This window comes from Agelaius phoeniceus, chromosome 9 (genome assembly GCF_051311805.1).
Source record: "Agelaius phoeniceus isolate bAgePho1 chromosome 9, bAgePho1.hap1, whole genome shotgun sequence".
Taxonomy (NCBI): domain Eukaryota; kingdom Metazoa; phylum Chordata; class Aves; order Passeriformes; family Icteridae; genus Agelaius; species Agelaius phoeniceus.
Window position 1 is genome coordinate 14,721,634 of NC_135273.1, and position 25,625 is coordinate 14,747,258.

Genomic DNA, 25,625 nt, shown 5'->3' on the forward strand with positions numbered 1-25,625 from the left:
CATTGGTGGATGTTGTTCTGTTCTCCTATCAGAGTCTTTGGAGGAATAACAAAGTGTAGCACTACTGATGCCTAGTAATATAAAGCTTAGTTTATGAAGGACTAGTGAAGCCTCATCTGTGCAAATTTCCTTCATTAAGAGATGCAGGAGATATTTGAAATACAAGATCTAATTTAACTTGATCATTAATTATTGCTTACATATTTACTACTACTACTGTTATTATATAAAATTATTAAAATTGTATGTATTGTGTAATTTAAATACTTTGAAGCATTCTCTATGCTATTGTATTTTGCTGGTACAATATTCATTATCGTTATGCTCCATATGTTTCATATAATCAAGATATTTTTGCTTTTATATACATGATTTAATATATTATGACTTTAATAATAATAATATATATCTTGATATATCACATTAATTATCCTAGTATCTAAAAGTTTCATAGGAAGACTACAGAAGAATTAATACAATTGCATTTTTTAGTAAGAATGAAGTTTGCAAATGATGATCATAAATCATAATTCAATAATTAATTTTGCTGGACAATAATGTCAAGAAGCTGTTTTTATTTTTTGTCTAAAAACATTTAGATCCAAGTCTAGTGCTGGGAAGTGAAGTCTTTTATGAGTAGGCACTGGATCCACCACCTTTTAAAAGGACAAAACATAGTGTGTTTCTTTTCAGCTCTAAAAGATTAAAATGTTTCAAAATGGGACGAATAAATATAAAACACATATTTTTGTTAAATGAAATCCCAGGCAAATTGTTTAGTGGAAATACATCTTCAAAATTATTACAGTTGTTGCATGAACAGGAAACAGTCAGAACATGACAAAAGCCAGGAATTTCTTCTTGAAATTAAGAGGATAGGAATGTAAGCAAAGGGAATGAAATACAGGGCAAATTACTACTGGCTAAAAGTGAGAGAATTGATTAGAAACAGAATGAAAGAAAGTTGTGTTAGACAACTACAGGCTGGAATGAAAGGTTATAATTTGCAGATCACTTTTGGTGTCAATTTAGAATTAAAAGCATCTTTCCTGTTGTTAGTGCAAAGCACTTGTACAATTAAATAAAATGCCAGTTCCTCAGGGTCAGCTGTAGCTGCATTCCTGACCCAGAGCAGTCTAATGGTGGATGGGTTTAGATACATTTATTTGATGTAAGAGTTGTTATTCCAAGGAATTATTTTTATATGCCTCTTAAAATGCAGGTATGTGAGACTACTTGGCAGTGTTTCTTAGGAGTTTTGGTAGAACTCTTGTTGTTGAGTCATAGTTTTGCTGCAGTATAAATTTTTACTTCATGAAACAGTTGATTAGACACCAAAATTCTTCTTTCCTTAGCACAAACATTAAGAGTTTTATCAGGGCAGTGTATATTAGGAAAAATATAAAAGATGTTCTATATAAAAATTAAATATTGTGATAAGTGACAGGAATATAAAATAAACTCACTTGTAAAGTTAGTTTATAGGGCTGTCCAAATCACGAATGATTTCTTTTTCCTGGGATTTTTTTTGAAATATATGTAACATAGTTTAGCTATATTTCAGCACATCACTTAATTAAATTTATGACTATCTCAGCTTCTGTTTCCCATTAGGACCACAAATAGTTCTCTTAGTCTGATGTGCAGCCAGCCAAGGTCAGCCCACCCCAATGATCTATCCATCTGAAATGTTATATAGTGATGTCATTAAGATAACACATGATTTGTGTCAGATGCTGTCATCCTTTAAGGAGATGTAGCAAGAGCAGATTTGTAAATACACATGTTAAAGTAGCCACCACAAAGTCCCTTTTCTTCCACCAGCTTCTTGCTCAGTAATGTAGCTCTCCCAGAGCTCCAGCAGCCCTGGGATTTGTTAAGAGGGCTGCTCATACCTAACCACCAGCTTTTGTGTGCCCCCCATGCCTGGAGGAGGGTTTGCTGCATAAACTGAATTATCTGTGGGAGAGAGTAGCTGGATCCCAGGCCTGACCTAGGAAACCTGTGGAAATAAAGCACTATTTCTGAGGGCCTGAGGGAGAGGCAATGGAATGGAAGTAGAAGAGATGCCATGAAATAAGGTATGAGTAAATAATCTGGGAAAAGTTCTGCTACTCTGTGTGGTGAGAAGGATTGATAAGGAAGGGATGCCTCACTGAACAAAACATGCCAACAGCTTTCAGCAATAATGATCTCCAGCAATAATGTACTCCTTCTTTCCCTGCATCCTTTTTTTGTGTTTTCTTTCCTGTTTCCTCCATTTTTTTGTGTTCTTTCAGGCTATGAAGGCCTGTGAATGTTCCTATGGCCCCAGCTACTATTGTATGTTATTATGTCTGTGTTGATTTTTGTTTGGCTTTTCAATAATCTTTGCATATCCTAAGGCTGAAACTTTTATATAAGCAAAAGAAAATTTATTTTAAAACCCTATGATTTTGCCTAAAACACTAGTGATGAAACAAGGCATGAAAATCATTGAAAAAGAACATTTCAAGTGGGACCAACAGACACAGGTTAAGTATGTGCCAACTTATTATTATTTGTAATAGAATATATTTCGGCTTGAAATAATTATTGGCAGTTCTGAGATAGGAGAAATAAGATTTTTTACTTTCTTTAAAATAATTTTTACTTGAAAATCTCATCATACACATTGTATAGAATATAAAGTAAATGGCAATGAGTTTAAATAATGGGGAGAAATTATACATTCACATAGAACCTCTGGTCTTATTTTTCAGCTCATCTGTAGTTTGCTCATCTGTATTTTACATGATTTCTTAGCAAAAAGTATTTTAAAATTGCAGGAAAGTGCAAATTTATAAACTGTGCACTGAAAATACTCAAGGAGGTTTTGCAGAGGGCTCACATTAACCCTCATTTCTGCAGAAGACAATTCTGCATGCCTTCTCATTAGCACATGTGGTTGGTTTTTGAAAAACTAAAATTTATCTGTGTTATTACCAAAGACCCAGTTTATATAAAACAGGGCCCTCTGGGGAAGGATTCTCAGACCAGTCTTCCAACAAGGTTTAATTCCTCTGAGTTAAACTGCTTATAGGCAATTCTTGCCTGTTATCCTTAAACTACTTACTGGCAGTTTAAATTGACAGGATTTCTGTGCAATTAATGTTGCCTCTAACACTGACTGAATGAAGTGTTCAAATGGTTTCTATATTTGTTTTCGCCCTCCTATTCTGGAAAGGGCTTTCTGCTCTATATGGTGCTGGAATGTATCTGGGCATTGCCACATTCCCAGATAAAGAGGAGGAACAGCTTTGAGTATGATGGTTCCTGGAGCTGGGTGGAGATTCCTGCAGTGTTCCCTTGTCCATCTCCCATCATGAGCTGAATAATTACTGCAGGTCCCTGGACTCAGTGTGTGTGTCAGTGTCCCTGTTCTTTGCGATATTGTTAATTAAGATTCTTTCTCTTTTGATGAAACTCTGAAGCAAAAGTAAGTAGGAAGAAATATGGAGTTGCTCCTTGACATTTTTTTAATTGATTCAACTTGGGTTTTGAAGTGTTCTACTTCTCTATCATGAAAACAGTAGAATGAAATAAATGCTGTAGGAAAGATGATTCCTATTTTCTTGATCTACGCTGAGTAATAAATTATCTTAATTTTGGCTCAAAAGTACTCCTAGATTAATCTGTGTGCCATCTGCAGGTACTTATTTTTCCTTTACACCTCAGGCTAAAATTCATTCCTCTTTTCTTTGGATGTTTTAAGTCCTGTAATCTCAAATTGAAATTCAATAACGAATCACTTGTGGTTTTCCAGCTCAATCTTGATACAGTAACAGAAAAAGAATCAAATATTTCCTTAAGAAAGGCCCCACTCAAAGCTCCATGATAGGATGGATGTATATTTTAAGGTTCTCTTATCTAACAAAAAACTACATTTTCATTACACTGATACCTCTGATACTTTGGTATAAAAAGGAAAATCTCCATATTTTATTATGAAAGATTAATTCAGATGCGCTTTTGAAAATTCTGGACAAATTTCCAGTATTTCATGCTGTTTTTGTACTATAATTCCAGAGTTTGAAATTTGACCTAGGAACGTTGAATACACAGTGCTGGAAATCTGTAAAGGCAAAGCCATGCAGTCTCAAAATGTGGAATAACTACTCCTTTCTCAGTAGAAAGCGTGTTTTACCCACTTTCTAACTGTCTTTTTACATTTTATTTGGTCTGTGTGTTTTGTTTAAAAAAAAAAGGTTGAGGATACTTTTCCCCTGACTTTTTAATTTTCTTTACAGTTTTCTCACAGGCTGGAATTAATCTCTGAACTCATTTATTTTTCTTCTTTTTTTCTTTCTTCCCCCAACAATTAGCTTTTTTGCAAGAGGCGTGGGGCACATGTCAAGAACCATAAGCTGCGCTGAACTGCCTTCTAGGCATGAACACAGAGACAAGTCCCAGTAGGTGTAGAATTTAAGGAAGCCTCTGGCTCTTTGCAGCTACCAAGGGTTTCTGTGTTCCTCATGTCTCTCCACAGCTATGGACAGACACAAGTTCTGCCATTGTAATCAGCATAATGCCAGATCTGTCACTGTACACCAAGGCCTTGTTGCCAGCAGGGAGGCATTTTCTGCTGGCCCTGCAGAGCTGTGGACACTGAAACCCACTTTATCTGCTCTCAGCATTTATTTCTTCTGACCTTTCAGTCTTGATTGAGCCCCATACACCTGCTCCAAGTGACCCCTTCCTGGGGGCTGGGTGGCACAGCCACTCTGTCTTCAGCCCCCAGGTTACAAGTGCCAAGCATCTGCTTCTGTGCCTAATGTGATCTCACCACATATGTCTGGGTTTGTGGCATAAAAAGGAAAACATATAGGAACACTTGTATATATTTGGAATGCTGAATTTTTCTTTCTTAAAAACATGCCAAAGTAGAAGAATCCGGAAAGCATAGATGATTTTTCTTTATTTAAAAATGCATTGAAATCTGAGCTATCGATAACAAAATGCTGAAAGTAGAGGCAGGTGCCGAACATCTTTGCACCTATATTCTGATTGGTCAATGTTATATTTAGAATGAAACTGCATTAATTAATCTTTTAAAATGTTATTTTTATCATATACATTATAAAAATGTATCAACAAATTTGTACTGATAGTCTATCTTTTTTTTAATCTTGTTTTACCAAGCTTTTTAGTCATTTTTTTCTTACTTGGCATGCTGCTCCTTCAGTTCAAATACCCTGAGTTTTACATTCTTGCTCTGTGACTATTACTGTGAAAATGAAATAACTTTTAAGATTCTATGGGATTCTTTGAGCAAACAAACTACCATAAAGCCTCTCTCTGTTTTGTTTCAGCTGCCATTATTAGTACTTTGTTTTACACTTTTAGGCATGCTCCTAAATAATGAATAACTGCCAAATTACCACACCACATTTGATGTGAATGAGTCATCAGCCTTAAATTAAAAACCAAAGTGTGATGACCTTTCTGTTGTTCTGCATGTCATAATTGCCATCAAGTGATGGGTCTGAAACCTCTGTTCAGTCATTAGCACCTTGAGCAGACAGCAGTCATATTTTTGTCTAGTCCTTAGGGTCTATTGTTTTAGGGAATCCAACCAGTAATGGCTTGGATTAAAAAGGGGAAATTAAAGGAAAATGCATCATCAGCATGCTAAGCAAACAAAAGACCTATAGCCTCTGTGTCTGGAAAGGCAGACCATTACTGGACAATTATTGTCCATATTTGTGTGCATGTTTACGTTTATTATCTGATGTTTCTAACTGGAGAGAGTTTTGTCTTTATCTCTTGGAACGTAACTGAGATGTAACCATAACTTTTCTGATTCTGGAAAGTAGGTTAAATATCTGCTCTCATAATTTAAAAAAATAAATTAAAATAAAGACAACAAAAGAGCTCTGGAGTTCCATGGGATCATGTTCATTAATTTAGTTACTGATGATAGCTCCAGGTAACTGATGTTACTTAATCTGCCTATTTGATGAAATATGTTCATTCAACAATGCATTTACCAACAATGGAGATGAAAATAAGTTTTGATTATATCTATGCCACCAGAGTACAAGAAAGGTACTGGTTCCTCTACAGATGGGTACCTTTGAAATGTTTTCAAAACACATTTTGCCAATATCAACCTAACTCTTGTTTCTTGTGTTCAGGAGTGCCAGCCCTGACTGTCACTGTCATGGTGGTGGAATAGGTGCTAACTATTGTCTTCTGTCACTGGCTATGCCTCTTTCCTGCTGCAGTGACCATAACCTTTTCTTCAAAGATCTCAAGTCTGCATTCATTTCTGCATTCATTTCTTGGGCAAAGGTGATATTTAGTTTAGCTGTAATATTTCACATGAGAAAGAAGTGGAAGATGTGACCTTATTTTTTTTGTTTTGTCTGTTGTTGTTTCATAGTAGTATGCAAAATGTGGAAAGTCAGTCATATTTCATTGGTATTTGGCATCTGCTTAACAACTGATTGCTCTTCTCAGAGCTTTTTTGGAAAGTTTGCAGCACCATAATGACAGCTTTCTAAACACAGATGTCCTCTTGGTACAACCTATAATTTTTTATGAAAGATGTATCGATGTCAGGAATTTGAACAAAGTACTGGAATTAGTTGAATATTCTTGTTATGAATATGTATTCAAAATATCTACAGCACTTTATCTACACACATATTGTAAGTTGGAGAAAGAATATGCAATGTCTGAAGGCAAAGATGTTGGTACAAAACATCAGAATACAGTTTAAGATAAAGTGATTCCTTTGTTAATGGACTGTCTATACTTCAGTGAACTTTTCCCCACTATGTTCTATGCTGTGTAAGTGCACACAGTGATCTTGAAGCATCAAGACTCTCAGGAATACATTCAGATAATCAGGGATTCAGCCATGGAAGATGTCTAACAGCTGAGAGGCCTGGAGTAGTTACTAAATGTTCTCGTGATGTCTCATTAGTAGCCTGTTCCTCTTGTTTAATTTACCTCTTAGCTAAGCCATCAGGAAGCGAATACTTTGAACACAAATTCCTTCTCAAGTCAGCTATTTTTCTTAAGTTTTCTCTTAAGAAAGTAAAAGTCAGTTGAAAGCTTAATGTGTAAACTAATAAACTGCCAGCAGCTTGTGGTTCTTAGTAAAGGAATCCTTGATTGTATTTACCTGTGGGCCTATTATTTGCAAATACCTACAAATAAGAAGACAGTGCTTAATGGTTGTTGGATGTAATTTATGTCAGTTCAGACTTGCAGGTGAAAAGGAAAGTCTCCTCTGTAACGATCTGAGATTGTTTTTTAATGACAACACAGTGCATTCTATATTGTTCTTCTACCTATTTAGGTCAAGTTAAGATCAGAGTGCCCTGCAGGAAGTTTATCTAGCAACTCTAATGATATTAGGGGAAATATAGTTCAATAAATATTTTCCCATTTTGATTTTGTGCAGCTCTGCAGCCAGGATATAAGTGCTGCAGTTTTTATGACTATGGCTAACTTCATGTAGCTTCTCTCTATCTGTACTTGTACATGGCACTTGGTTTTGATTTAATTTCAGGTCTATACTCCCACAGCACTAATGACACGTCATTCAGATTCAGAATAGATACTTTAAAGTTAGAATACAGCATCAGAAATGATGGAAAATCATAACTGTTAGTTAGAAAGTGCTTTCTTTTTGGACTTCAAATGGGTCATGCTGTGGTCATTCAATATTATGATACTGGGGTTCTTTCACTTCTCTTTTGCTTTTGGTTGATGATAAAATCACTTGTCTGGTATATGTGCATGTGTGTGGTCCAGCCTGGGCTGCTCTTTGGCTTCTCTTGGATCATGACCTTTTGCCAAACCTCAGCAGTAGCTCTTGGGGAAAAAATGTAAACACACAACCAAATTTACTCTGGTTTCTTTATTTAGCTCAGTGCAAGTTAATTCTAATTGCTATGAGGCTTCAATATGACAAACTTTTTCCTAAATCAGAAAATGGGAGAAGCTAATTTAATATTTTAATTATAGTAATTTAGTAACAAATACAAGTGGCTGGGAAGAAAATGGGATTTCCTAATGCAGAAGTATGAATTTTTGGTTTTTAGCAGTTGTAATAATTTTATTTTTTAATTTTAATCACATTAAATGAAATGTTCAAGAATCACAAGGAATAAAACACCTATTTTGTTAGGCCAGAATTATATGGAAACATTATGCAATAATACTAATTGCTAAGAAAGTGCCAGAATTGTGGGCAGTGTAATTATCTACCATTTTCTGAGAACATCCTTACAAAAATGACCTACCTATTTTAAGTGTAATTTCCAAAATGAGGAAGCCAGATGTCTTGTTTGTGACAGTGTAAGTGATGGACACTTTTCCATGTAATGGTCTACCTTCTACTAACATTAAATGACCTTTTTCTTCCCTGTAGGTGATAGTTGAGGGTTATGCTGGTTTTTCCTATGTGGTTACAAGTTATGGGGAAACAGGGCAGTTTCCATAAACAAGAACATAGAAGATTTCAGTAAATGGAAGGCATTTTGTCTACTAGGTTATTTTGACTGTCATTAGAACTCACCTGTCAACAGTTTGCCACTTAGCCTGACTATTTTATGTTTGTTCTGAGCTGTTACCACTGGCTATGAGAACTGATCACTTTGCCTGATTGCAACTTTCAGAAGATTTAGATGAGTTGGCAGTTAACAAAGAATGTATGTAATTGATATAAAGATTAATTATTAAAACTGGCAGTTTCCCCTGCCTAAAATGCACATATTTGCATATGGACTATGCCTCTTAAGTTGTTTACAAGTGTGTAAACACTTCAGTGTAAAGCTTGAGATAGATTTTTGCTTTGTCTTATGAGTTATAAGAATATGGCTGTTCTATGATGAAAACAGTATTCTTCCAGTATTTTTTAATATGGATTTACTTCTGCAAGCTAAATAACTTCTTTGACCTGAGTAGTTACATATTTAATGTACTGTACAAGCAAAAGGAGTAGACACAAATGTTTAGTATTGAATATTTAAATGTTAAAAAAAATGAGGCTTTGACTCACCCACAGAACAAAAACCCTAAATCATCAAAGGAATAATCACTTGTGTAGATTAATTTTTGCCAAACAAAAGACTCATCCTTGCAAGCTGACTCTGGAGAATGGTGTGCAGAACTTTTGTTTAAACAGTTTTATTTATGAGAAGGTGTAGAAAACTCACCGTTAAAGAAATGGTCAGAACTTCTTGAGTGAATGAAGACAAAGAAAGATAAATCTAGTAGCTGCTTCTGATAGCAGGGAACTAAGATGAAAATGTTTGACCACAAAATATTTTAAAAAAACCCTAAATCTTCTTCCAGTTCTTAAAGACTTCTTAAAGACTGTTAGTGTCTCAGGCTGAATGCTGAACTTGACTCTTAAAGAGTCCAACTGAGATCTTAGTTAGAGACAAATCACTCATCAACGTTGTTTCTATAATAGAATGGGCATGAGATACAAGTTTTTGGAACTGTATTCAAGAGATGTGCAAAAATGGCTAGAAAAGTGCAGAAGTACTTCTTTATGATTTTTACTTAGAAAATAAAATATATCCTTCTGGGAAATAAATATTTGGGAAGAAATCTTGCCATATTCAGGCCAATAGCAGGTAGTGAACTCAAGCTTTCAGCCAGAGTGCATTTTATCTGCAGTAATTTAAAAAGTTATAAATAAGATTATTCCTATGTCTGTTGATCCATCCATGCTTTGGCAGAGTCAAGCAGTGTATGTGCTGTAATTTCTGAAAGTGGCCAGCCTGAGAATCAGCACTGAAATTAGTGAGCACCAGTTGCTCCCTATGAATTGCAAATTGTCAGAAGATGAACACTGCCTACAAGAATTTACAACATTTGTCTCCTAGGCCTGCTTATCTAATTGCACTGAAGGCACTTCCTCAGGGTTCACATCACAAAGTCTTTGAGACAGTTCAGAAGTGAATCTCTGTGGGGACTGAGCTGAGAGCTGTGTCATGGCCTCAAGCTCTGTGTCAGGAGCAGACAAGATTACTAATGCCAGTGAAATATTCTTTATCTGTAAAACAGCCAATGCTCTGGATTGTCAGCAAGTGCAAAATGAAGCACCAGTCTGCCAAATAGGAGAAAATGCCTGTATTTCAGAACAGAAACCTGACCTGTCTGTTTGTCTCACATGCCAACTGCTTTGCCTACACTAGGTGGAAACGAGAAATTTATTAAGTGTAAAGTGCACAGTACAATGAATAAGGAAGCTAAAAGGCTCTTGCTTTGCTGGCTAATTACTTCATTCACTCATTGATTAAAACATTTTTTCCTGGGTGAGAATGGCTGGTAGGCTTGTTTAGAAAAGAATAAATAGGAAAAGAAGAATTAAAGCAAACAGTTTTTTTTTTAAATATCTAATCTTAAGCATCTTACTTGGAAAAATATGTTTTTATAAATGGTGGATGATGTACTGTTTTTGATGCTACTAGTTAAATTCTTAGTTTTAGCTAAGACAGATAAAGGTCAGAATTGCATTGCATTTCACCCTCCACATGTATAACAGTGGTAAAGTAGGTAAAATGATAATTAACTGCTCCTCCTGTTATGTCTGTCTAGAGATCTGAAGAATAATTTGATCAGCACAATTGAGCCAGGGGCCTTCTATGGGCTTTCAGAACTGAAGCGCCTGTAAGTATTAATTCCATTTGAATTATTCTGAAAATTGTGTTTGTATCGACATTTCTATCCTTGGGCAACTCAAATATGCCACCAAGCAATAATCAAATAAGGGCAATGGCTGTAAAATAGAAAATCACACACTCTGCTTTTTACATTTACCATGCCTTTTTTCCCTTCTTCCCCTTCTTTCTTCCTTTTCTTTTTCTTTTTTACCTTTTGCCATTTAAAATCATCAGTTTAATCTCTGGTAAGTGTCCTAACAAATACACCTACAAAGGTAAAAAACATGCCTAATTAATGACTAAGCAAATGATCTATCACTGTAGACATTAATCAGAAATAAACAGTAAACAGAAATAAACACTAAACAGTTCAGATGTGTGTGAACAATGGTTTGTGCTACACTAACTTTTTTTTTTTACTTTTATCATAAATCAGCCCTATCAAATACATTATTAGAAAGGAAACTTTGTCATACTGTAGAGTTTGTCTACCATTTTCCATACCATCAGCCTTGACTTTGCTTGATATTTTTTTTACTTTCATAATGGTTTTCTAAGGAAACATGATCTTACATAGTATATTCCCTGTCCATCATTCTTGCAATTCTGTCTTGGAAAAAGCTCTCATAGTACTTTCAGAAGCACTGGCTGATTTTTAAACTACATTTTAGAGGGTAAAAATATCTAAGTTAGTAGGATTCTTCAGCTGGGCATTTTTCTTTTAATTAACGAGGACTACAGACCCTCCTTAGTTGTACTCAGCCTAAGGAAAAGTGAGATGAACCCTTTTTTAATTATAATTTTCCAAGTGACAGCTTCCATGCACTGGCTAAGTAGGCCATCAGCACATGCCAGGCATTTTCCAAGCCATCATGTATGCTGTCTTATGAGAAAACCTATAAGAAAACAGGAATTATTTTAGTGGGATGGGAAGATTTAGATGAGAAGGAGAAGGATTGCAAATCAACTGAAAAATAATTTTACAAATCCTCTGCTTTTCTGCGGTGTGGCAGTCTCAAGCTGCTGTGTGCTGGGGGCACTGCAGAAGGTTTCTCTCTCTGATCATGCTGTAGCCGTGTTTTCTAATACCAGCCTCTCAGTTCTAGTGTCTTGCTTAATAATGATGAAGCCAGAGTAGCATATACATTTTTAACACAAATAAGAGCATTAGGTTTGAAGCTTTCTTGCTGGCTCTGTGTGCAGGGGCAACAGCAGAATGCAACAATAAAGATGAGCGCTAATTGTTGCTTTGGCCGCGCACTCTAATAACACAACCCTGACCTCTTGTGGGAAAACCAGGAAACCTGAGCAAGTCTGGGCTGCTCATCCACAGAATGCACAGGTGGAGCCTTTAGGTCAGCCAGGAGAAAGGAATAAAGGGAGAGGAACTCATCAGGTATTGGACAAGAGAGAAGAAAAGACTCTTCAGCGCAGTAGAATTGGCAATGTTGAGTTTTGTCATGCCAAATCTCAAGAAACCCCAGTGCTGAGATGAACAAGTAACACTGGAAGCAATCTAGAGACAGAATTGTTTAATTGCTGGACTACCACATTTGATGCAAATCTTTGTAGTTCCATGGTAAACAAGAAAATATCTTCCCTCCTTCAGTGTGCAACTGTTGGGAAGGAGACAGTAGAGCAAAAGGAATAAATAGTGTAAACTCCTGTTGAATATTGAATACAGTAATTACTTTAAGACTGTACATTGACATGTTTTTATTTCCTGTGTAAAATATAAATGATGCTGAGAAAAGCAGAAGCTGATGTAATGTGGACAACTGCAAGAGAAATGGCAGGTCAGATAGACAAGGCACAGGCTGTCAGAATGTTTTCTGTGAATGATTTGGAGATCTGTTATTATTTGTATTTGAATGACAAACTGAATTATTTCCAGGGTTTACTCAAAAAGGTACACACAAAATTAATGGGAATTGAAAATTTATGAATCACTAAAAATATGGCGTTTAGTTATTCAACACAGAAGAGTTCTTCTCTCTAACATCAACTTTGTGAGTCAGCATTAGTAAGTTAAACATTTAACTCCTGAAAAGGAGCACCAGCTTTATACATTATGGACTGAATTGTGTTTAATGTAACAGGTATTAGTCTGGGGAAAAGTGTAGCAAGTTGCCTTTTCTTTTTGCTATTTTTTTTTTTTTTTTTTTGGAAAACGTGTTTTACAAAACACTGCTATATAACTTCTTATGAAACTAGCACTTACTGAACTAAACTTTGAGAAAATAGCATTTATTCTTTCATTTTGGTAAAAATGCGATTTTAGTGTGTGCCTCTCTTAAAGAAATATGCACCCATATTGATTAGTATAGACAGAATCTGCTTTTGCTACGCAGATTATGCCCCACATTGTGATGCAATTCTTCCATATGTGTTCAGACTTTGCCTAGACAAAAGCAAAGCATTACCCAACCAAGAATCCTGGGTAGGCTTTTTATATCTTCTAATAGAAAGATATGTAGATGCGCATATATATATATATATATGTATGTATATATATATATATATGTATGTATATGTATGTATATATGTATTTATCTTAGACTTGCATTTTTAGAGCTCCCATGTAGCTTTTATGAGGAGAACTTAAAGAATAATGCTAACATGAAATTAATGCACTATATTGTATCCTCAGTATTATCTCAGCTGTTCTCTACTTAATATCCTTGACAAGCATTTTAGAAATATTTTCATTGTAATGTGAGGTTTCATCATATACTTGCACAACAATATATTCTTTGTCTGATAGAAGGCAATTTCATAGTGAACTAAAGAGATTGCCTTCATTTTGCAGCTAATTGAATGTGTTCCCATGAAAGCAGTAACTGGATTTGTCAAACTGCAACCTTTAGTCTTCCATTTGATTACTTTAGTATTCTCATGTATCAGTAGAAAAATATGGAATCTGCACAATGTAGTAAAGGAATCAGAAAACTACCTCTAATTCTAAAACAAAAAATACATTCCGATCAATTTCAACATTTTTCCTGGCTGCATGATCACTTAAAATCCTTGTGTAATTGCAATTATTTTTTAAAATATGTACTTGGTGAGAAGGAAAATGTGGGTCAAGGTTGAAAACCAAATACATAAAAATCAAACTCTAATCTACCAAGGGGCAGATTTGCTTTACCCTAATATGATTGCTTATACCTGTTTTTGTCTCCTTCCTGCAAGCATCCTGTACACTGTGCTGCATGTATGGCTTATACAGAAAACATTTCTTCACTTTCTGCTGGCAAAAATGTAATGCCTTTTACTGTTTGTGCTCTCAGAAAGCCACAGTATTGCTCTTTTAAGAGCTTGCCAAGCGCTTATCAAAACTGACCTCACTAGCTCAAAAATTAATTGCCTTCTGGTTTCTGTGATTTCAGCAAGATAGGCTGCTGTTAATGAGATGAAACATGAGTAAACAGTAAAAAAAAAAGTCAGTTTTGGCTGAATATTGCATGGAACAAAATACATAGTATTCTTCCTAAGTTAAAAACTGCAGGCGCTAATAACTCTGATCAGGAAAATTCTGTATATTTGTAATATTATTTTGCTTTTATTTACTACATATATATAAAACACCATTTTAATACAATTAGACGTCACAATATGATTTGTGGAATATTGCTCAATAATGTTAATTTAAAAGTTATTTAATCCATTTATTCAGTTATGTTACATTATGGGAAAAGGATTTATTTCTCATTTGTCTCTAACTCCTTAAGTATTAAAAATATAGATACTTTGTGTGATTACATAGGTATGTATATAAATAAGACAGACTTAATGTTTCATGGGATTTTTGTTTGTTTCAGGGATCTTTCAAATAACAGAATTGGTTGCCTAACACCAGAAATGTTTGTTGGACTTAATAATCTTCACAAATTGTGAGTATAACACCAGTTTTGTTTTAAACAGAAGAAATCTCAATTGTCACATTACCGACCTGAGTACAGTTGCCAGAAAATTACATTATAACAAAGTTGTAGGTTTTGTACTAAAAGGCCCCTGTCCTGAGCCTTTGATTGTGATGAGTTGAGATTGAAAATATTTTATCTCTATTTGAATTGTAAAATCTATCAGAAATGCAAAGAATTAAATTTCATTTCCACATTAAAAAAAGGCTAAACATGAAATTTCTGTTTGCATGTCTAAGAAAAAAATAAAGTAAGTTGGCTGTAAATTTCCTGGCTGGGAAAGAGAAAATTCATAGGAAGAATCCTGGTTTAAGTGGACATTTGGCTGAGCCCAGGAGGGCCCTGTATCTTCATTCAGATCTGTCTTCATTCCTGTACGTGAAATAAATTTCTATACTGCATCCTATGGTACAATCATTCCTATAGTACGTGACAAATCTCATACTTTCTTTTTGTCCTCTCCAGCCAGTTATGGCATTTCTTTGGACAAACAGGGAAATCTTTCTAGAAAGATATGCCATGAGGTCAAGATAACACCAGGTAAAAGGCTGAAGTCTGGCACACTTACAGATCCCATTAATGAGAGTAGCTATGCGAGGTCTTCTCTGATGGAAACAAATGAGAACAGATGAGGGGAAGAGCCTTGATAGCACATAATGAGCAGGTGCAACCTGCCCCTCTTTTTACTCATCTCAGATGTTGTGCCAAATTAGGCAAGCCCAACTCAGCTATTGAGGGTTTCTATCTCTGCTTTTGTTGCGCTCAGTGAACATGACTGTGGCTATAAAGTTAGATTACCTTGGAAGGTAAGTTTAATTCAAAATGGTGAAGTCCCATTATTAAATGGAATGCGTTTCTAGTTGCTAGGAACAGACTCAATAGAAACTCTTAAAATCCATGCTCTCTCAGTAAGATCTGAAATTTCCATTCACAAATCTGCAAGACCTCATCTTAAAAGTTAAATAGAAGTTCAGTACAGAACATTGGTCTCTTGGTGGCAAAGCACAGAAATGCATTCCCAGAGAGTGCACAGCAGTTGGTCTGTGACAGTGTTTGGCTGTACTGTCCCTTTTGTCTGAAGCCCAGGAAAGAATGTGGCAGTGTATCTCCACACCCTTCAGCGATGCAGGGAAAAGGCACAATGTGCAGGCTGACTGCCCATGGTTATTGGGCTGATCAAACCACACCATTACAGTTTCTTTTTGTACAGATTTGCTATATACCTGCTATTTCTGGTCACCCGAGTATCTGTCCCAGCATTGGCAATTTTTTTTCTGAGCTGTAAGGACCAGAGAGACTCACCAGTTCCCTCTACACAGTCATTAACTTTGTATTTTCTTGCATCCACTCTTTTTGTGGGTCTAACTTTGACCCACATTTAATTTGGAAATGGCTGTGTTTCCAGATCTTGCTGTATCATTTTCCTTCTGAGGCACCAGTTTATAACAGAAATTCGAATGAGACATTTCTTAAGTGTAGCTCCCAAGTGGCAGTCTACTAACATTTTTCACTTTGAATAGTGTCATTAAATTAATTACAAGTTCATGTTCAAGAAGGTTCTTCTCTTCTTGTTCTCTTAATTTTGACCAAACGTTGGTTTTGTTATTGCCAGATTTCATACTCACATTCTCTTAATGCTGTGAGGCAGAGTCATTGTTGAAAGCTCAAAATGCAACCACTCAGAAGACCATTTTGGCAGAGCATCAGTAATGTCTTACTCCCCTCCTTTCCATCTTGTCCATTATCTTACTTTGTTTTACAGTAAATGCACTTTACACCAGGTCCTTCACGCTTTTGTGGATATGATGTCCATGCTTCAGTGAAAAAATTATGATTCTGGTAACTAGAGACCTCTTAGTCTGACCTCTTTCTATTTTATAAGTGAGTTTTGAAAGAAAGAAAAAAGGAAAAAAAAAGTTGGCAAATCAGAAATTGTTAAAAATCAATATGAGGCTATAGATGGTTTATAATGTCATCATATGAAGAGATCTTTGATCTTAAAAATCATAGTAATATATATTTAGGCAGTCTATAATATCTACTCGTTAATAATCTTTTAGTTAAAATAGAGCAGTATTGTTGAAGTGTCTTTTGCACCATGTCTTAGCACACTTTCCAGATTTTAAATTCTTCCTTCCTCTTTTCTAAGCTTTTCCTGTTATCTTCTCTCCAGTTCTTTGATCTTTTAAAATTTTGAATTATTTTTTTCAAGATTTAAGATTTGGCTGTTAATCCATTTAGTCTATCTCCCATTTTTCTTTTTTGGGTTTTAAATTGCCTTTCTACCACTGACCTAATAAATAGGTCCATCCTGCATTGTAGTCTGTGTGGCCTAGTGCTTTATTAATTACTTTATTTGTTTTAGTAGTAGTAGTATTTCAAAAGTCTGTCCTTTGGAAATTAGAGGCTTAGTAATAGTTTAGTCTACCTTATGCTTTTATCTGAAGTGAATAATTTCACAATTGCTATGTCAAAAGCTATAGCTGCCTTGCAGGGATTGTCCTCCTTACCAAACCAAAGTCAAGAGTACCACCACTCTTGTTGGGTCACTGATTATTTTGTGAAAAAATACAGCCACACTCCCAGTCAAGGGGAACTGTCTCCTGCCATTCAGAGTACCACATGTTCCTTGATCTCAGAAATCTCATATAATGTCCTAACGCTGATAGTAATTATTTGGACTGAGATCTCAATTTGCCTGTGGTGTAAAAGTGGCCATTGTTAGTGGACTGCAAGCTGATGCCGCCTGGTCCTTTTCTATCACTTTTTTTGCCTTGGAAGTTTATGAAGAACCATACTTTTTAAACATGTTTAAAAGACAATAGGTCACCTTTCTGTTCCTACTGATATGTCTGAATTGTGTTTACTTGCCATTTGAGGGTATGAGAAATCTGTTCTCTGGAAAGGTTATGGAGAAGCATTTACTCAGTGCAGCATCAGTGTTTGTAACAAGGAAAAGATGACAAGTTATTAAACATGGAACTGGTTTCATAGCCATTTACTGAAGGAGAAATATAATGATGCATAGATATGTATTGATTTATGTAGTTGTTGATTTGGTAATTAGAGCTCTCCTGTGTTATGTTAGCAGAGATGAAGCACAGAAGCCTCTTTGCAGGCTGTTATCAAAACCAGTAGGGAGAGCCATGAGTCCACTGGAGGGAGCAAAGGACATAAATCTTTTCATGTGCCTTCTGTGAAGTACAAATATGGGATTTTCTTGTACTGTTTACAAGCACAAATGCCAGGTGAAACAAAATAACACAGTGTGTTTCACTCAATCTTGTAAATCTAATTCAGTTTGGAAAAAAATGGGAGTTAGAGCTGAGAAATCAGCTCTAGGCCCAAACTAACACCGTGTGGTTTAGCCCAATGATGTGATGCATAAATCTAAACTGAGTACAGTAAAGGTATGTTCAAATACTTCACCAAAAGGGTGAGGATTGCCTGGGCTTTCAGGGATAATGCACACACCCTTCAGTGGGCTTGGTGGTTTTGTGCAGTCTAGTTTAGAACAGGACAACCTCCAGAATTCTTGATTAAAGAAAAAATGAATTAGTAGTATCATCTGGTATTGTTTTTAAACAGGCAGACACACAGAGACCACAAGAAATGGTCAGCCTCTTGATGATGTGGAGAAGACTTTTACTCCATTGTAATCAGGAGGTGTAGTTCAGGGAACAGAAATTGAATTCAAAGTTACTAATGAAACCTTAAATTTCATACAGGCCCTGAAATTACTGCAGCCACTGACTTCTGATTATGTTCCTTGAGATTGATCTAATTTTTACACCCTCTTGGATTAGATGATTTTTACTCTGTAAAATGATTTCAAAATGCTTTGACGTCAGAGGACAAATGCAGCTGGCAGTGCCTCAGTATGAGAGTGGATTTATTACATCTTCTAAGATACTAGTTTACCTCTTTTGGCTAATATATTACCCTTTGGCTATGTTTATGCTGTAATGAGGTGCATATATTCTAACTAGGAGTGACATAATTGAATGCAACAAATCTTCCAAATCTCCTTTGGACCCAATGTTTCAGTGCTTTGTTCCAGAATTAAGTATGCAAATATATTTTGGCTAGGTAATGGAGCTGCTATCTACATTAATTCTGTTTATATTTAATCTAAGTATTAAGAGATGTAGAATACTGGGATGATGCCACTGTGCTTATATACCAGACTTCATTTATTTAGGCCCTCATAAATTATCTTCTCAGGTTTCAAAATGTTGCAGCCTGAAATCTGTTTCAACAAGTAGCTACTGCTGGTTCTTCCCTTTGGAGATTCAAACCCAAACTTTATCATTGCTTCCAATTGTTTGATTAAACTATATCTGATTTACTCTTCATCCTGTCTCTGAATCATCAGCAGCAGTTAGCTTTGTGATAACATAATACTGCAAAATCTTGTGTGACTTGATGTCATTGCACCAACTAATCACTTTGTATGGTGCCAGAAATCAAATAAAAAACACTAACACAGTTAATCAAACAGACCCCATTTCAGCAAATAAGGAAATACAGAATGTAACCTGCCCTCTCTGTATTTCTGATGTCATTTTTTACACCTCCTATCCCACTTTGCCTATTTTTTTTTGCACAGATCAATCTGTTATCGTTGCATTTGACTTTTGCTTTTTAATGCTGCTCTTAAGACGGAAGCATTCTTCATATTCATATATTTCTGCTTCTATCTATATTCTGCCTCAAATGGTACTTTGACACATGTAACTCTTTTTGACTGTTTTGTGGCATTCGTCATTTATATTGAAACTTTTGACAGAAGTGCTTTATTAATTTCTGGAAAAGCACAAGTATTGGTATATGAAAAAACAAGTTTAGGACTTTCTAAGTAAGACTGAAATGTTTTATCTCTGATCAAACTGAAAGCACATCTTTCTATTAATGGAGTGAGTTAATGGCATAGTAAGTGCTTTGAGCTTTGGAGTGAATCAATTTGTTTTATTTGAAATATTTGCAAACGAGGTGTTACAGATGTTTCTAGAATAAATGCCCTTTTAAATCAAGCTAAAGTAGGGGTTTGGGATATCTGAAATGGAGAAATTTTACAACAGTATATATTTGACAATATTGTAATATATAATGTAAGTTATGTGCACTAAAAAAATAGGTATTTACAGAGTGCTGCATCAGCTCAGAAATGCATGAGTTATTTGGGTGATTTGAGAAGATTTCTGAAATTTTTGTTAAAGAACAATCTAATTCTAGTGGTGGATATCCAAATATTATAATTATGTTTCTTGGACATAGAAATGTGTTGCATTTTGATTTACACAGCCCTGTGAACGTGATCCTAGTCTGCTAATTATTAGTAGTAATATGGAAACTTCAAACCAGGTCATTGTCAGAAGAATATGAAAAGTTGAATTGCTGGATTTCTGCTGATGTCACTGTCAGGAGCTCAATTATTCCAGCACTTGGTAAAAAGGAATTCTGAAATTTTCCTGATAACTGAATTTTTGTAACCAACTTTGAATCCAAACATATGGTGTTCAGGCACTGGACAGAACATATCTCAGTATTTCATAAGTAGGTAATTCATATGCTCTGAAATCTTAATCTTGGATATGCGCTAATTTTTAAGTTTATGGGTAGAGAAAAAGACATTATTACTTGACAATTAAGCATTTAATTTTTGTATTACTAAGGCACTGGCAGAGCAATACTGTTTAACTCTGTTAAAGTGAATTGCCTCTGTTTGCAAGTATTCAGCCTGACCCATTCAGCCATCAAGACAAGAAAGAGTAGAGCAGTAATTAAAATGGAAATGAACTAATTTAAGGATGGGAAAAATTGGTGTGTTTAAAGTCCTTTGTAATAAAACTGTTTGAGTAGTCACTTTGAAAACTCATTACTGCTTTAAGGAATTGCTTGAATTCTTTGGAACATTACTAAATTAAGACACTGTTTTTGTTTCTTTAGCTTGAAGACATCCTGACTATACAATAAAAATACAATACAGTATTTATCACTGTATATACAGTATTTATCACTGACTAATTATTTTATTAACATTTTCACTCAAATTCTAGAATATTCTCTTCTCAAATTCTCTTCTTTAAATATGTAGAAGTGTTCCTCTTTATGAGACCAAGTGAATTGTATGTATTTCTGCTGTGAAAATAAAACAAGTGTGAATTGATTTAAATATTACTGTCACCTACCAAAACCAAAAGGCAATGCACCAAATTTAAATATGTTTTTACTATTGTCAAGAAAGCAACTTTTTAATTAGCATTGGGAAAATTATATTCTATAACAATTTTCTTTTCTTCTTGCATTTGTTATGACTAACAGTAAATTGCTTTCTTTTTTCCCTAGGAATTTGTCAGGGAATATTTTTTCAAGTCTCATGAATGGACTTTTTTCTGAGCTGCTAGCTCTGAAAGCCCTGTGAGTATCATTCTTTTGTTTGTAATCTGAAGTACTTCAGAAACACATTAGAATAAACATAGCAGAGTTGAATATGAATTCAAGCAGGATTGTTTCTAGAGATGCATTCTAAAAATAAAATCTGCAGTATTTTGTTATCCATGTCTGGCTCACTCTTGATGAGCTGCCATCTTTACCTGTTGCAGAAAAATGGATAGCACTGATAATTCAACCTCATTCCTGACTAGCCCAGTCTGGTCTCCTGACTAAAATCCCTTTTTTTTTTTCTTTTTACTTTAAAATCTTATACTTTTCCATGGTTTCATGCATTAAATTTATTAGGCCTCTAATTGCACAAAACCAGTAATGTTAAACATTTTTCCTGGAATTATGCTAACAGTAATCCCAGTTACTGATATTAATTGTACTTGGCTAAGATTTCAAAGTGTATACTGAATGTTTCTACTTAGAGAGGTTTTTAGTAAATTTAGGTATGTTATAGTATGATTTCTGCAGTAACACAGACTCAAAATTATTTCAGTAGTCAATGATGTTGTCCTGGAACCAAACACAGAATTTTTGCATAATATTATGAAAGTAATAAACAGTGGGACAATGTGTATTGGTTGTCTCAGACTGTCTTTGAATTCATGCATCCATAGTTATGCATTAATCTAGAATTCTCTTTTAAATTAGATAATCTGAATCTAGCAGAAGAAAATATGTTCATGGAAACTGCACATTTACCAGTTGTGCTCATTCTTTGCCTTTGTAGACATTTCAACACTGATTCACTGATTTGTGACTGTAACCTGAAATGGGTCTTGCAATGGGCCAGAAATGCTTCAGTGCGAATAGCAGAGGAAACAGTTTGTGCTTACCCCAGTGCTTTACATGGACTGTCCCTTTACAACCTGAAGGAAAACCAGCTGATATGTGGTGAGTTGTAGTCTGGTTTAGCATTACAAACTGAATTGGAATCCAGAGAAAATATCAAAACCCCAGAAATTATGCAAAAAACCAAAATAAAAATTAATAAATCTGACAGATGTTTGACACAGAAGATACACCTGAGAATGAATGAGAACAGAAAAAAATAGAAATTTCTTATTTCATATCTCAAAAACATCACTGTTCTGCAATGTATTCAGTAATATGCAATTTTGACAAAGAATATTTAACTATGATGCTAGCTCTACATTATATTCTTCATTAAACTGAGGATTCCTACCTGAGTTTGTATAACATTTCTTTCAAGTTATGTATCTGAAAGAGTGATATTGATGTCAAATTTAATTCTTGTACTTTTTATCAACCTGTAACTATACCTTTTATCACTGCTTCCTGGGGATGAACAGAACTCTTACAGTGAGCTTCAGTTAGGTGAATTCTGTATGAAGATGTAGAAGTGAAATGTTTTGTGGATATTTTCCACCATAACAAACATGATAGATGTGGTCTGAGGGAAAAAGCAAAAAGGTAAAGGAAGCTCATTTCACATTGAGCTTTGTCTATCAATGAGCAGATTAAACCAGAGATTTTTAAAAGTATCGCACTGCAGAGAAAATATCACTGCCTGAGATGGTGCCAGTGGGTTCCAGAATCAAAAGTCTAATTTCACACATGGTTGATGAATTTCAGAATCTTTGACATACTTGAATGACAGAAAATTGCTGAGATTGTGACTTTGCTAATGTCTTTTGCAAACAAAAGGAGAGTCAGACATTTCTCCTAATAACCACAAGAAGGGTGATGTGTATTGTAAGAAACATATTAATAGTAGGAGGGAGATCAGAAGTTGCCTGGAATGATATAGAGAATTGGTTTTAACAACAAATACAGATATTTATAGGTTGGAAGAAATGTTAAAGGATGTGAATACTACCTACACATGGTCCATCAGGTGAATTGTTAAGGAAACACAGACAGGTGTCTGGAGGCAAATATGGAATGTGACCTTGTGAGTGCAAGGCAGAGACATTTCCAGTAGCCTGTTGCTAAACATTTGAAATTCTGCAATGTTCTTCAAATATTAAGCTCCCATTTTATAGAGAGCCAGCATGGGCATCTCCATTTCCCAGCAGGAAAAGTAGTTATTCTAAAAGTGCTGGAATGATCAGAAGAGTGATTAAGGACTGTTAATTGGTATTTCCCAGGTAACAAGTGAATATAAATCTCTGAATTCTACAGAGGGAATGAAAGCAATTTCTCAAAATTTCTTAATTCCTAATAGGACTCCCTATCAGACCTTTGATACAGAATTTATAATGCCCATCTAGTTCTCACTCCTTCTTCCAATCAAGGGCTGTAATGACTGCCAGTAGCTTGACTTTGCTTCCAATACCTGCAGAGAGTTTTACAGTGGTTGTAATTGCTGAGCCTTCCACCAGCTCTGTAATATCTGCCAGGTATTTCATGGTGCTCAGAGTATCTGCTGGGTAGCTCACAGTGCCCAGAACATTTAGCAATTTCATTTTCAGTAAGTTAATTTGAGCCTAGGCATAATAGAAGGCTGTCTGGCACCAAAATAATAATAGCTATTGAGGATGATTTATAAATAATATGTGTGTGTTAAAATATGCACGGAGTTGATCAAATTAAACATCTCTTAAAGAAGATATTGAGTGACTTAAAATAATTTTAAAAAAATTCACCTTTATGTGAACATCATCCATACTGTCAGACATTTATAGACACTGATCTTCCTTCTACATGCTAAAAGGTATTATGAGTTATCACAGTGACAAGATGAGCAAAAAAAGAAGAACGAAAGGGAAAAAATTAAAATAGGAGAGAAATGGACAAAGAGTTTTTCAGGGAATGAACCAAGAAGTCAAAGTATGTGGTCTCTGAATAGCTACAAGGAGAAGTTTGCCATCAGCTTTTTAGGTTATTTTATATGTTGGGGTGAGAAAAGAATAATCTTTTGGATTTCTTCCTGGCAAATCTTTCTCACACATCTACTTACTCATGATAGCCAAAGTAGTAAGTTGCCCGCTGGAAACAGTTAAAAACCTGCTTTGGGGATTTTAGGAGCTACGTAACTGCACAGTTTTAGAATTCCCAGGGTTCTGCTTGCATATTTCGCTAACAGCTTTTAAGAGCTACTTAAATCTTCTTTAACAGAATTCTCCAGCTGTCAGAAATGTTTGGTTATAAAACAATTCTTCACAATGTTGGAAATAAGGCTGAAAAGCTGGTTGGATGACAAAGTATGGTTTTGCCCTTGTCTTCTGCGTTAATGATGAGAGACTGTGGTGAATTCATAATGGTGTGGACAAAGTATCTCTCTGAAAAATTGTTGTGAAATTGGCTTCATGCAGTGCCTCGTTACTCTTTCTCCATGACTCCAAATACAGGTTATTCAGTTTCCAGGAGGAAAATCATATTTTCCTGAATGCAAGTGCTATAAATTTTTAATTTTCCTAAGTACAGGTACTGAGGTCTGATAGGAGTCTGAGATTTTCTCTGGCTCACATCACCAGCAGAGATGGATTCTCTAAGCCAAATTCTTCACTCAGGAAGGACCCGTATGTGTGTTTGTCTTAGGGGGATTATGAAAGGTTGCTCCTAAAGCTGGATTGATTATTTATACTGGTGAATGAGATAAGAGAATTTAGTTTCTCAGTCTCAAAACTGTATTGATGTTACGGAACAGCATGAATAGGTAAAAATTCAGTTGTTCTGCAAATTACAATTGACATATAACTGTGATGGAGTACTTTTCTGTTAAAAAGCGTTGACTCATCAAAACAATGTTTGCAAAAGTGCTGACTTTCTTTTTTCCTCCAATTAGATTTTATTTAAAGGTTAGAAAGTAGTTGACATAATATCAATAATATTTAAATAAATGTTTTGACTAAAATGCTGAAAATGTTTACTAAATGTTACAAAAAAATATTGCAAAGGTCAAATTACAGAAAAAAATTTATGGTGCCTTAAGACATTTATTTATTTATTTATACCACAAAGAAAATTATCTAATTCTCCTGGGACAAAGTGCTGTTTCTCATACAGATCTCCTACAAATTAAAATCTTGGGTTTTGAATATATATATATGCTCTACTGATGTTTATAAATAAGTAATTGAGAACATATTATTCCCTTCTGTTGATTAAAAAAGAAACTGCTTGAAAAGAAAATATAAAAGGATATTGAGAAATCTGGTTTTTTGCTTAGACTTTATTGCATTAATACATAATAAATTGCATTTTTATTCTTTATCATGATGGATTTTTTCATGCAGTTAGTAAAAAAGTTTTGTTCTTTTTTGGTGTCAGTAGCTTTTCTGGTCTCTGTGGTCTACTGTTCTAATCTTGGTCATGATATTGTTGCATGGACCTATAAAGCAGACAGGTTCAAAGAACTAGAGGCAGCATCTTGATTCTCAGGAAATCCAAATGCACAGAAGAGTCTACATTGCTTTAAAGTGATTGTGTCCACTCAGCCAGATGGTTTGCTGTGCATACATTCACATCAGTGCATCACAGCATTTTCAGGCAAGCTCGTTCTGCTGCGCGACACCTTTTCTGTAGTTGTCTTTATCTTTCCTGTAGTTGTCCTTACCTGTCTGAGCCGTGCTGTGAGGCAGTCTGCCAGAAAGCCCCATAAAGCCATCTTGCCCCATAAAGCCATCTTGCCCCATAAAGCAAT

General features: G+C 35.2%; 1 protein-coding gene across 1 annotated transcript in view; it reads left to right on the top strand.

Annotated features, from left to right (window-relative positions):
• The window catches only part of ADGRA1 (adhesion G protein-coupled receptor A1), a 252,358-nt gene that overhangs the window by 83,652 nt on the left and 143,081 nt on the right, over window positions 1-25,625 (top strand). Inside the window, exons 3-6 of the mRNA XM_054637084.2 lie at window positions 10,585-10,656; window positions 14,471-14,542; window positions 20,921-20,992; window positions 21,747-21,910. Coding sequence (XP_054493059.2) covers window positions 10,585-10,656; window positions 14,471-14,542; window positions 20,921-20,992; window positions 21,747-21,910 — 380 coding nt within the window. The remainder of the gene's footprint in view (window positions 1-10,584; window positions 10,657-14,470; window positions 14,543-20,920; window positions 20,993-21,746; window positions 21,911-25,625) is intronic.